This window comes from Dicentrarchus labrax, unplaced genomic scaffold, assembly GCF_905237075.1.
Source record: "Dicentrarchus labrax unplaced genomic scaffold, dlabrax2021, whole genome shotgun sequence".
NCBI classification, from domain to species: Eukaryota; Metazoa; Chordata; class Actinopteri; family Moronidae; genus Dicentrarchus; species Dicentrarchus labrax.
Genome location: NW_026136723.1, coordinates 24,504,703 through 24,517,498, shown reverse-complemented (window position 1 = coordinate 24,517,498; position 12,796 = coordinate 24,504,703). Strand labels below are relative to the sequence as shown.

The window sequence follows — 12,796 nt, the reverse complement described above, 5'->3', positions numbered from 1 at the left end:
CTTATCACTACTAAACAAACAAACAGCACATCACATTCACATCGACACTGGACAGAAGTAGACCTACGAACAAATGAAAACTATACACACACATCTACAAATTATATCACTAATTGTAAAAGGTTTGGTTTCTAAAAACTATAAAAGAGGAGTAGGGCTGCAACCAAAGATTATTTCATATTATTGATTAATCTGCTGATTCTGAATCATTCGTTCTAAATGCTAAAAAAATGAGGTCATCAAATTGCTGACTTTATCTGATTAACATTGAGTTCACTCTGACATAAGACAAAGACGAGTAGCAATCCTCTGTAGGGTCGTCACTACACATCGTCATTTGATACACTATTATAAAAATATCAATTATAGCCATTTTAAACAATTGATTATAAAATAAAACTGTTGCCAATTAATTTGTGTCAATCGACTATTTGTTTTAGCTGCTCATTGAACAGGTTGGGCGGGAAAATCTTAAAATACATCAAATTTTTCCGAACCGAAGATTTTCCCACAACATTGTTCTACAGGTATCAATTATATAATTAATGCACTATTTATAATATGTTGTTCTTGTCAAATTAAAACCATAACCATCTTCAAAATGTCATCTTTCAGGCTTTAGCTCGACCACATCATGTTTATTCTCAAAGGCTGGAAAATGTTCACAACCCTCAGATGATGTAATCTTTAATTCAAACATGAAAACCACTGAAACTGGAGGTTCAGAGTTTTCACATGGCAGCAGCAGAGGTTTACGTTTCCACGTGGTGGTGTGTGAGCACCCGGGAGTGTGCGTTAGTGCATTAGCGCGTTCAGTGGGGTGGGGGTCGGGTGGGACAGGGAGGTGGGTGGGTGGGTGGGTGGGGTGAGTGTGTTACCTCGTGCCCAGGAGTCGTGTGGCCGAGATCTGGGCAGCAGTGGCACTTGGTTGGCGTTGGAGTTTTACTGTGTGCCAGCCAGGGCTTGGCATAGTCACGCGAGTGAGTATGGGAGGACTGGAGGGAGGAAGGGAAGGGAGCAAGGAAGGATGGAAGGGAGGAGGAGAAGTAGAGCAAGGCAGCCAAAGAGAGAAAGCAAAAAGAGGAGGGAGGGAGGGAGTTATGGAGGGGAGGGAAGGAGCGGTTGGATAGCAGGGAAGTGCAGCGCAGTGTATTTTTGTGTAAGAGCAGATCATTGAATTTTTTTTTTTTTTTTTTTTTTTCAAACCACCCATCAATGCCGGGAGGACAGTTTGGAAGCCGGGTTAGCAGGGTTTGAATGACAGGAACGAGGGGAAAAGGCAAAAAGATGAAAGACAAAACAAAGAAACAAGAACAAAAAATAAAATTTCACAGTTAAGGATGTGGTGATTGTTGACAACAACAACAGGAGGATGACAACAACTGAACAATGTGTAACAAAACCCATAAACACACACACACACACACACACACACATAAAGTCACCAATGTGCATTCAGTCAGACTCTCTCACACAAACATTGACAGTAATGCTTTTCCACAGAAATCAGATGACAAATGAAAAACATCACTAACATCAGATGATGACAACAACACTAATGACTACACCCAGTCTGGTTGACTGATAACAATGGACTAAGTGTTTATCCTCACAATGACGATGTTTCTATTTGACATTACAGCCTCAACAATAGGTGTAACAGAGGAGGTTATTCAGGTTTGTGTGTCTGTGTATGTGTGTGCTCTTATTCTATGGTACTGTTTCATCTTGACAGGTGAACAAAAAAAGCAAATACGGATGATAACTTTCAGCTGCAATGTGTCATTCTCATGATTTAGGACAGAACAAACCACACTAAGTTTGACTTTTATGAGCCTGCACAGACTCTTTCCCATAAAAAGAGAACTCCACCAATTTAGCATTGCACTCTTTAACACTGGCAGTCTCGTCTCGTGAAAAAAGGATAAAAATTGATGCATCTTTTTTGTTCCACACATTCTTCTTCCTTCTAACCTGCCATCTACATTACCCACAATGCAACTCAACCACAGAGAGTTCAGTCGGAGATTTGGGTGTGTTGTGGCTAATGTAGCTTCGAGCCTCAAGCCTCAAGCAGACACGACAAGCAGGCTTCAAAGATTTCAACATATTTTCATTTTCAAACTTTCAAACAAACGGACTCTGCGATCACTTTATTAAACTTCACACAGCTTCCTCTGGAGCCACAAAAGCTTTATACAATGGTTATTCACATATGCAGTAGCACTGCTCAAGACTTATAAACAAACTTTGATGTGTAAAAACGGTGGAGTTCTCCTTTAATGCGTCTAAATGATGAATTTGATAAATCAGTTGTTTAAATGATCTTTTATTTCTTAGGTTTTTTTTTACTTTTTACTCTCCTATAGTTTTTTTTTACTCACTAACAAAGTTTTCTGTGTCTCATTTTCTTTAATTTTTCTGGCTTTGTCTGTAACCATGTTGTCTTCTGTGTTTTATCTCAGTGTGAACACAAGGTACCTGCAAGTTTGACCAATGCAAATTTTAGATTTTTATTTTAAATCATTGCTGGTATTACATTTCAAACCTTATCCTTTAATCCTATTCAATATACTGAAGGTTGGTGGTGTTTTGTAAGACTGCTTATACACACAAACACACAGTACTACTCGTCCTGTTCTGTCATTAATATAGTGTAATGAGTGGACATGAAGTGGAAAAGAAACCAGTTCTTGCATGATGAACAAATTAATCTAAACTAACTGATTTAAGACATCTGACTCCTTTTTAGGTCAATAAAATTAGATCCTGCCTCAAATCTTACAGTAGTGACGTCAGCTCTTACCCTCGATGACGCGGAGGCTGTCGGTGTGGCGGGGGTGGAAGGAGCAGAGGGGAGGGAGGCGCCGCTGTGGGAGGCCGAGGAGGAGGAGCGGGTTGGTGAAGCGTTGCGGGACCCCGGTTTGGAGCGTCGTCCCCGGGAACGGAAGGCAGCCAGACCCTGAGACGCTCCTTCAGGAAGGATGAACTTCTCCCTCAACTCCAGGTTGGTGCGACCACGAGCTGAAGAGAAACAGAGAGGGATCAGATAAATGAGTTGCTTTGTTGATGTCGGCTCACAGTTTTCCTCCAGCAGGGGGCGGCAGAGGCAGCGAGCAGGGTGAGGGAGAGAGTCAGTGCTTCCTTTGGCTGCAGACATCAGAGTCCGTGCATGTTTCTTTTGAGAGTGCACATGAGCAGAGCTGGTGTTTGGAGGGGTGGGGTTCAGGGGTTCAGGAAGTCTTAAGAGCACTTTGGTTGCGTTGTTTTTAAGGGGAGAAGTGAGCGAGGGTGTTTGGTTTGGGTGCAAAAGGCGGTGTAAATTCCATACGCAACGAAAGTCAGCAAGTGGTCCACATTGGTGGATACGTTTTGGAGACACGCTGTCATCACTGCAGACAAATTCATCAAACAACTCCACAGATCATTTCCCATATTTCCTCATTCATGGCCAGAGAAAACATTTTCTGCACTAGAGAGATTATAATCTCAACAAGAGAGAATAAAACAGCTGCTAACAGAGTGCTGATTATATCTTTAAAGCAACAGTTCAACATTTTGGGAAATCTGCCTATTTGTTTTTGTGTCGGTAGTCACTGACCAAGAAACAGAAACAGCACAAAACCCCTTGGGAAGAAAGCGAAGCTGTCAAAGAAAGTAGTAGTAGAGTAAGAGAACCTTGTTCGAAATCCCAGTGACATTTAAAACAATGCTAACAACTAAAGATACGGCCTTGGAACGGAGCCTCTCTCAACAGTACGCTGTGTGGTATGCTTCAGGTATGTAAGATCTTTGTTTATTTGATATTTCTGCTTTGAGGGCTTTTCAGCCTTTAACAAACACCTTTTCACAAAAGCCTTTGACCTTTGCAGGCTAAATGTCAAAGCTCCACAGAAAGGTCTATAGGTCTAGTCTATAGTCTATAGTCTCTAGGTGAGGCGAGGGCCAGGGAGCTCTGACATGTGTATTAACAGCAGGGCAGAGAGGACTGAATGCAAAAATGTCTTTAGAATTTCACTTATATGGATTTTCCCGTGCTCAGTAAGTAATCTGTTAACTTTGATAGTTGGTATCACAAATTAAACCGTTGGTGATTCTGTTGTAGTAGATGCCAGTTTATCTTGGAGTATGGAAAGACCCAAGAACACATCACATTTTGATCCTTGAGACAGACAAAAGAGAATGCTGAATGACAGATTGAACTAGTGGAAAAGAGGCTAGCCCGGACTTTAGGTCACGACTTCGCTCTCTGTAAGCGGATTTCCCAAAATGTCGAACCATTCCTTTAAGCAATGGCAAGTGTCTCCAGTTTGTGAAAAATGTCATTTCACTGAGCGATGCACACACTTTCATTGCGTATTTGCTTAAAAAACATCTGAGGGGTGGTGGGAGCAAAAGCACAGCCTCTCTTCTCTCGTTTTTCAACAAGCTCTCCCAGTTGAATTCATTTCCACTTCTTGCTGCGAAGGAGCATCTCGGCTCTGCTGAGTATACACAGCATGTGTATATAAATATACTGTATGTGGGGGGGCATGCCTGGTTTATGCTTAGCGGGAGAGAGCCCAGAGATTCAGGGTTTCTCCCTCCAAAAGACACTCAGCAGCATTCTTGGACAGAAAGTAGTGCAGCAGCCCCAGCAGACAACAACAAGCCTGGAGAAGCCAGCCACAGAGAGAGAGAGAGAGAGAGAGAGAGAGAGAGAGAGAGAGAGAGAGAGAGAGAGAGAGAGAGAGAGAGAAGGGAACAAAGAATACACAAAAGAACCAGAGGAGACATGATAGATAGATTCAGCATGGAAGAGAAAATAAATGAAAGGAGTGAAAAATAGTGTAAGATGATTTAAAAAAAAAAATAAGAGAAAGAGGGAGGAGAAGAGGGCTGCAGCTAGCCGTAGCAGCAATGCAACTCCTAGCCTCATGGGCTCATCGTCCCTAGCAACCGAATAGCAAGGCCAGTCAATTAAACGGGTGCACCCTGCAATTACGTCCCCCCTCAACGCCAGCCAGCCAGGTGCACCCTGTAATTGTGTCTCCCACCAACCAGCCATCACATTTAAAAAGGAGCCGCGTTGGAAGCCAGCGTTATTAGAAACCCAGGCTGGCCACGCCCAGGTCTTAGACACTCACTGTGTCTTTTACACTGAAATCACAAGAATTTGTACTTTTTTAAATTTTGGCTAAATAAATAACTGAAAAGATACATATGTAAGCCGTGTTCACTGTAACATGAAAACACAACAATATTTTTAATTTAAGTTCTAAAGTTTTATAAGTATGTTTTCTGATGAGCATCTTCATTTTTTAGCCTACCTGGTAAAATTTGGCCATCTTGAATTCATAATTTAAAAAAAAAATAGTACTTAAAGAATAGAATAAAATAAAATATAAAGACCAGGGGTTGGCCAAATCCTGCTTTGTTGTGAGTGAGGAAAGCATGACGCAAACATGTGGCACACAGACAAGACTGACATCAATACCTAAACACACAAACCTGACCGCAGTAAGAAACAGCACACACACACACACACACACACACACAATATATTTATACATTTATGCATATATACACAGAGGATAGCTGTGGTTAAAGATGGAGACTGACAGCTGGACGGACGGATGGATGGAGAGTGAAAGAGATGGAGTGACAGAGGAACAGAGAGAGGAAGTGTAGATACCTCGGCAGCAGAAATAGCCAGGAGTGACTGTCACTGAGAGACACAAGAGACAATGTGAAATAACAGCATGCTCATGGTGGAATGAAGAGAGTCACACACACACACACACAAAGATATCACTTCTTGGAAACACTCTTAACACACAGCCCGCTGACAGGGGGTCCAGACGAGTGTCCGTGACCCCTGTAATGGGTTTTTAAAAAAAAACAACAAAAAACAGGTCAAGATATCAGAGCTTGCGTAAGTGGCGACAGCCGGGGAGGGAGGTCAGGAGAGAGGAAGAGCAGTAACAGTGGGGAGACATAACGTTAGTCAGGTGACCACAGTCTGCAAGGCACAGCAACAAGGCCAAACCAACAAACCGAAGAAGAAGAAGAAGAAGAAGAAGAAGAAGAAGGAGAAGAAGAAGAGGAAGAAAAGATGAAGATAATGGTAGAGAACAAGAAAAAAAAACAAGGAGAGAAATAAGAAGAAATCTGGAAGAGAGTCTCCAGGAGGGATATAAAAAATAAAGACGGGCGGAGAAAAGACAGGCAGTTAGGAGAGAGTGGAAGCGTAAGAGATAGAGGAGAAGTCCAACCTATACGAGATGAGATGGAGCTACTGGAATCGGAGCGGAGAATCTTAAGTCCTGGATGTTGCACTGGGGAAAGAGAAAAAGGGAGGGAGGGAGGAAGAGAGGGGGAGGAAGAGGGAGAGAACTGAGGACCATGCATCATGCAATACTACTGTTTAATTTAAAATAGAATGAAATAAATTAAGACAGGACAGAGGCTGAAGAGAGAGAGAGAGAGAATCGGCCGTGTATATACAGAAATAAAACGTGACGAGATAAGATGATAAACTCCTTGAGGGCTGACAGAGGACGGGCTCAGAGGGAACGGAGAGATTTTAGGAATAAGAGATGGAGGGAGAAACAAAGACACCGACTGTAGACGGCACCCGAAGGAAACACTGGAGAGAGAAGTGAGACGAGGCAGCGTTTCACCGCATCACCTGCTGACAGACAACTTGACAAACTTGAGTCAGTTTGGTCGCTGTGTTTTCCTCCACTGTAACTCCTTTGATGCACGTATGCTTGGGGGTGTAAGTGTCAGGAACTCGATGCAGGAGGTGTGTTTGCTTTTGGTAAAGAGTTGTAAGAGAGTGTGTTTGTGTTCCTGCTAGAGCTCGACCGATATTATCCGCCCTCCGACTGATATTCGACCAATATATTCTAATTAAAATTGCTCCCGTTTTTTTAGGCTTGTGCATTTTAAAGCCTGACACAGGAAGTCAGTGACTCTCTGCACACAAAGGGCTTGAACATTTTACCCATTTTTTACTTTATTGGACTTAATAGATCAAAAAGTTTGTGTATGGAAAATTATTATATATATTATATATTTTTGGGCCACTACACCAACATCAACCTACAGCTACAATGTCGATACTGGGATATTATTGGTCTGTTTCAGCTTATTGCAGATATCAGCATTGGTTTGTATTCTTTATTCTTAAAAAGAAGTGTCAAAGATAAGAGTAACAGGAGAACAGATAAATGATATAATAATGAATAAAGTAAAAATGATTTAGTCACTGGTGACAGGTCATTTTAATAATCTAAAATCCATGTAATGCAGTATAATATGCATAATGCATAATACAGTCTTGCCCACTCATTGTTTAATATTTTTTATTGTTCTGTATAATTTATTAGTTCCTCATTTCTTTTCAAAAGGTTTATACACTGCGTTTATATTCATATTACACGTATGATACAAACATTTGGTTTCTCTCAACTTCAATAAGTTGTGGTTTATAATCCTTATTGATACTATTTTAAAGTGAAGTTTACTGTTTGTTGTTAGTCTTTTTGACATGTTTATTTTTCAGCTGTATAATATCCATCTTATCTTCACAATTCATAAATTTAGGAGATCATTTTCAAAACATTTGACATTTAAAAACGCAAATCAGTTACAAAACCCAGCGTTGGTCGAGCTCCAGTGAATGCATGTGAATGAAAGAGTGAGACAGAGGAGGAGAAAGAAGGTATGCTAGTGTGTGTGTGTGTGTGTGTGTGTGTGTGTGTGTGTGTGTGTGTGTGTGTGTGTGTGTGTGTGTCTGCGTTGGATAATCTGTGTTTGTGTGTTTTTGAGAGAGATGCCTGTATGAGAATAAACATCACTCACCTCTGCATGGATCATTTTTGACCAGGAACTCGTCCAGAGCCATCCAGCCACCTCCGACTCTCACCATCACCGTGCTGCGCAAAATCCTCACCAGACGCAGCTGCTGAGAGTCACCGAACTGAGGAGATAAAAAAAACCCCAAAGGCGGAGGGGACGAAGAGAAATGAGGAGAAAAGAGGGAAAGAGATAAGTGAACGTAATAGAAAACAGAAGAGAGGAAGAACGTGAAATTAAAATATAGAAATAGGAAAGACAAAGGGAGAGAGTGAGGGAATCAGAAAAAGAAGGAGACAAAGTCAGTGAGGAAAATGATCATTCATATGCTGATTGATGAGTTTTAAATGATTCACAGCGTCACACTGAGCAGCCAATGTACCAAAATCTGAACAGCTGATCTGTTCTACTCCATGCAATGGCAGAAACAACATGCACTGATAGAACTAAAGCTGCTCATTCTCAGCCCAGTTCACCCAGCCACCCAAATCTGAACCTTATCGTTTACAGGACAGATCACTGCTGTGTTTTCAGTCTATTTCAGAAATTGTTCAAACCACCGAGCAAAGCAGAATTTCAAAGCGATACCAGCACAGAAGGATTTTTTTCTGGATCTCTCTCCAAGCAGCTTGATTTGCTTCCCAGATTCTGTCCAACGCACACTATATATCACCTAACCACTAATTACCACTTCAGCCATGTCACTGTCGCCTACTTCACATTGTGCAATTTGTCACTCTCAACACCAAACAAATCACAGCAGGAACATGACTGGAGGATGAAACCTGCTTACACGTTGCAAAGCCACAATGGAGTGCTTCTTCTTTTCAGCTTCTTTTTTTTCCTCCAATCATTATTTAATATGGAGTTACAGAAACAAACTAATTCTTTGTTGTAAGAGTGTGAAAGCAGAAAGAACTCAGCACTCCATTGGTGGAGAATCAGGAAGCAGATTTCACACGTCCAGTCACAGCAGCGGCAGTCACTTTACCTGGTTTCCGAGGAAGAACTATAATAAATCCAGTAGACACGGAGCACGGGAACACAAGGAGAAAGAAACAGAGCAAGAGTGAAACAACACGTACTGATAACTGAGGTTTGTAATGTATGAATGGATACCATTTATTTGTGTACAGGATCTTCAAACAGCTCGTACTCAATCGCTTAAATGTCATTGTGTGTTTCTGTTATTGGAGCTCAGAATTAGTTGTGTAAGCAAAAAGATGGCAGTGGACATCCTGTGGGTGCAAAATGCAGTTTATAACTGGTAAGATGGAGGTGAAGATGGGGACAGTGAAGAAAAGTGAAGCCAGACACAAACACGAGCAAAGACAGACAAAAACAAACAGGTGTACTATTAGTATCCCCAGTGTCCTGCAGTCAGACACTAGATATCATTACCCAGTGGGTAATGATGGAGTGGACACACACACTGTAGCGGAGGGAGTGATGGGCGATCCAGTTAAGTGCTGCTGAAATCTGTCAAAAGTATTGGTTTATGACCGCTGTAAAATGCTGCATATATACACACAGGCTGCTGGGGGAACCATTAACATCACTGTAAAATCAATACTTTCATAATCCTACAAAATGACTGTATTTCATGATCTTAATGTCTTGTTTGTATTTTCATAGGTTTTAATATATGTCTACTATATTGTGTTCTTAAATTTAGTCCGTTATTAATCAGGGAAAGAACGCCACAGTAGATTATTTGAGACAGATTTAATAACAAGGCACCCTGCGGTTGTTATTTATTCTTCCAAATGGGTGAATATGAGTCCTTCCAGAGCAAATTACCTCTGATTCTGGCTCATTTGGTTTCTTTCATAGTTAAGTTTGAATAAAACCAGCTGACAGCCGTTGCTTGTAAATCAGCTCTGGCTCTTTCACACCCAGCAGCCCAGAGTGCGTCTATACGCTCACATTTACACGCTTTTGTTAATGCTTTGGTGATGGAAAAACGAGGCTCAGCTGACAATCCTGGAGGGCTGTGAGATGTTATATCAGTGTTATAATGACACATCAACGTTATCATGACATGTAATGACATGTTATGATACAGGCAATTAACACACTTATAAATACACCATGAGATCATGATGTGAGATGGACACACAAGAGAAATGCTGTGAAGTTATGTTGAAGTTAATCGGTGCCTGCTGGACAAGTGAAGACACAGGCAGTTAATAATGAAACGGGACCGGGTGAAACAGGGTTTGTAAAGTAACTCTTGGCAATTTCAGTTTAATTACAAGTAAAGAACAAGAACTATGGACTAAATAGGAAGTTGTTTTATTTGATATAGTATTGATAATTACATTTTAGCTGTCAGAACAAATCTGACTCTAGACTTTAGTGTTTAGAACAGCACATACAGGTCATGTACTGCTGACTTAAGTGTTACTTAACTACAAATGAATCTGTAATATGTGACAGTTGTTACTAAAACAGCCAAGAATTATTTGCAAACCCCCTTTGACCCAGGTCTGTTAACAATTACAACTGCAATGAACATTAGCGTTTCCTCTGTTATATTATCTAAACTATACATTACAGTTTGTAGCTTATTCTATAAATAGTGTTAAACTGAACCAAAGCCTGAGCAGGACTTACCCGGTATTTGTTCTCTCCGATCTGCTCCACTTGGAACCTCTTGGCACATTTACACTGGGCCACCTGCCGAGTCACCTGCACAACAAACAAACAAACAAACATCAGTGAATGCATTCAGACTGCTAACAGGCATCAGGCCATGACGAGGCCTGTCCAATGGCTGACTGGCTGGTAGCTCATTGTTTCAATATTGCACCATTTTCTTCCTAAGCTAGTGTTTCCTTACCTCGTCCTCTATCTTATCAGCGTCGGTGGTGGGTCTGTAGGCGTCTTTGTTGGGGTGCAGAGCAGCAACAAACTCATAGTAGTCGATGTAACCGTCTCCATCTCTGTCAAAGATGTCTGCCACCGCTGTCATCTCCAGCTTACTGGTGGGAAACTCTGCAGAGACGAGAATGTCATAAATCATTTCATGTCTTCGTAACTGTCAAAAGTTAACCAAACACGTCGTCAACCAATAACCTACTTGATGCCAGGATGCCGTCGATGAACTCCTGCCGCGTGATCTTTCCATCCTGGTCCTTGTCGATGCGTCTGAAGAAGTCCATAACACGGGACTTCTTGTGGTTCATCCAGCGCATGTACTTTTTCCTCCACACATCAAAGTCAAAGTTGGCAAACTCTTTGAGCTGAAAATAGATAATGCAGAGTGAATGTACAGTGACGGAAAGAACTGAATCTGAAAGTTTAATTAGAGTCAAGTTGTGGCCAATTATCTTCAGAAAGTCAGAGCTGTCATTGACCAGGAAACTGTCTATATTGGGATCTTATCTAAATGTAAACCTGTACCTCCTCCAGTCTGTCCAGACCATCGTTGAGTTTGCGCTGGCGGTCAAGAGCCAGCAGCCAAACTTGCTGCCACCTGGCACAGAGCTGGTTGAGTCGCGGGTTTCCTCCGGAGACCTGCATGGCCGCCTGCTGCTGCTGCTGCTGTTGCTGGTGTTTGCCTGCAGACAAAGCAAATAGTTAAGAGATCCTCTCGGCCACAGATGACTAATTTGTACGTTTCTAACATGCACTCGTGCAATCGTAAAAAATCGAGGGAGACGATAATATTTGTCCATTAAAGGGTAAACACAGGTGACTTACGAGCTCCTCTCCTCTCAGCCAGGCTGCTGGGAGCCTCAGCCGGTTTCCTTTTGTAGGTCTTCGTCACTTTATCGACATCTGGTTGTTTCCTCGTCATCTCCTCCATAAACATCTGAGAACAACAAACCCCAGCAGCGAGTAAGCAAAGTTGGACTGTTAATGGACAGTACACACAGGCACAATCGCACAGAAATACCCAAAACTGTGAGCAACACATCTGATGAGTCAGTGAAGCCGGGGGGGATGCACCTGGTGTTCTGTGATGAGTGTTTTGAGTTGTGTGATGTCCTGAGGAAGCGGCTCGGTGTCTCTCTGGATCAATGTGGTCTCAGCCCACTGTAGCCATGACAACAGCTCCTCCAGCAGGTTGGCGTTGTTGAGCACCTCAGTCAGAGCCGTCTCAAGCCGCTGCTCGTGCTGTTTGGCCCACGTCAGCACCTGTAGAGCGATGGGTTTGATTGTTATTGTTATATGTCTCTTTAAAATATGTCGCTAGTTAAATAAAGATTAACAGGTCGATACAATACAATGTTTAAAAGGACAGCCTTTAAAACAATATTTAACCTAAAAGTTAAATAATTATTTAAGAACGTATCTAACATACAGCTATATCTGGAGGATGAAAATGGAGCTGTGATTCTCTACCTCTGCCCTTCCCTCCCTTCCTCACCTCTTCGAAGCGTGCCCTGATGATGGTGATCCAGTGTTTGATGGTGGTGATGGAGTCAGGGTGACAAACAGTCAGGATGCCCTCTCCCATGCCGGCAGCCTTGTTGACATCTGCCCTCTTCTCCTCCACGGTGCCCATGAAGTCTCGATGCGTGTGCAGCAGCGCTTGCAGAGTCTCTGCCTCTTCGGGAAGGACGCCGCGGAAACGAAGCGTCTGCTCCGCCTCAGAGAGCCACTCCAGAAGCACCTGCACCGCCGTACGAAACTCCTCCGCCTGATGGAGAAAAAGCAGTTGGAGAGAAGACAGAGCGCTCTTTAATGATGCCTGTGCATTATTTGTTGACCAGGTTTGGAAAAATCATCAGGGCAACTTTTTCTCTGACCTGTTTGAGGGCGAGCTGTAGGCGCGTTTGCTTTGTGACCGAAAGGGCGCACACTGTATCCCAGCGGTTGCTGAGCTCCTGAAGCTGAACTTTGACCCACGCCGTGTCATCGCGGCCGGTATCCATAAGGTCCCTGGCTGAGCGTTTCAGAGCCTGAACACTGCCCGTTCTCTTCCCCAGCTCTTTTTGGAAAGTCT

The 12,796-nt window shown here is 42.5% G+C and overlaps 1 protein-coding gene across 30 annotated transcripts in view; it reads right to left on the bottom strand.

The window, feature by feature from the left end:
- macf1a (microtubule actin crosslinking factor 1a) overlaps positions 1 to 12,796 on the bottom strand; it is a 224,325-nt gene that overhangs the window by 3,200 nt on the left and 208,329 nt on the right. For 12 of the 30 annotated variants that reach the window (XM_051391458.1, XM_051391460.1, XM_051391461.1 and 9 more), the window contains 14 exons: positions 12,600 to 12,794; positions 12,218 to 12,490; positions 11,797 to 11,985; positions 11,548 to 11,659; positions 11,248 to 11,405; positions 10,925 to 11,087; positions 10,685 to 10,839; positions 10,459 to 10,533; positions 8,834 to 8,851; positions 7,849 to 7,966; positions 6,255 to 6,317; positions 5,675 to 5,707; positions 2,807 to 3,024; positions 879 to 995 (listed from right to left, as the gene is read on the bottom strand). In XM_051391458.1, coding sequence (XP_051247418.1) covers positions 879 to 995; positions 2,807 to 3,024; positions 5,675 to 5,707; positions 6,255 to 6,317; positions 7,849 to 7,966; positions 8,834 to 8,851; positions 10,459 to 10,533; positions 10,685 to 10,839; positions 10,925 to 11,087; positions 11,248 to 11,405; positions 11,548 to 11,659; positions 11,797 to 11,985; positions 12,218 to 12,490; positions 12,600 to 12,794 — 1,887 coding nt within the window. The remainder of the gene's footprint in view (positions 1 to 878; positions 996 to 2,806; positions 3,025 to 5,674; positions 5,708 to 6,254; positions 6,318 to 7,848; positions 7,967 to 8,833; positions 8,852 to 10,458; positions 10,534 to 10,684; positions 10,840 to 10,924; positions 11,088 to 11,247; positions 11,406 to 11,547; positions 11,660 to 11,796; positions 11,986 to 12,217; positions 12,491 to 12,599; positions 12,795 to 12,796) is intronic. The other 18 variants (XM_051391467.1, XM_051391474.1, XM_051391472.1 and 15 more) reach the window with 7 other exon arrangements.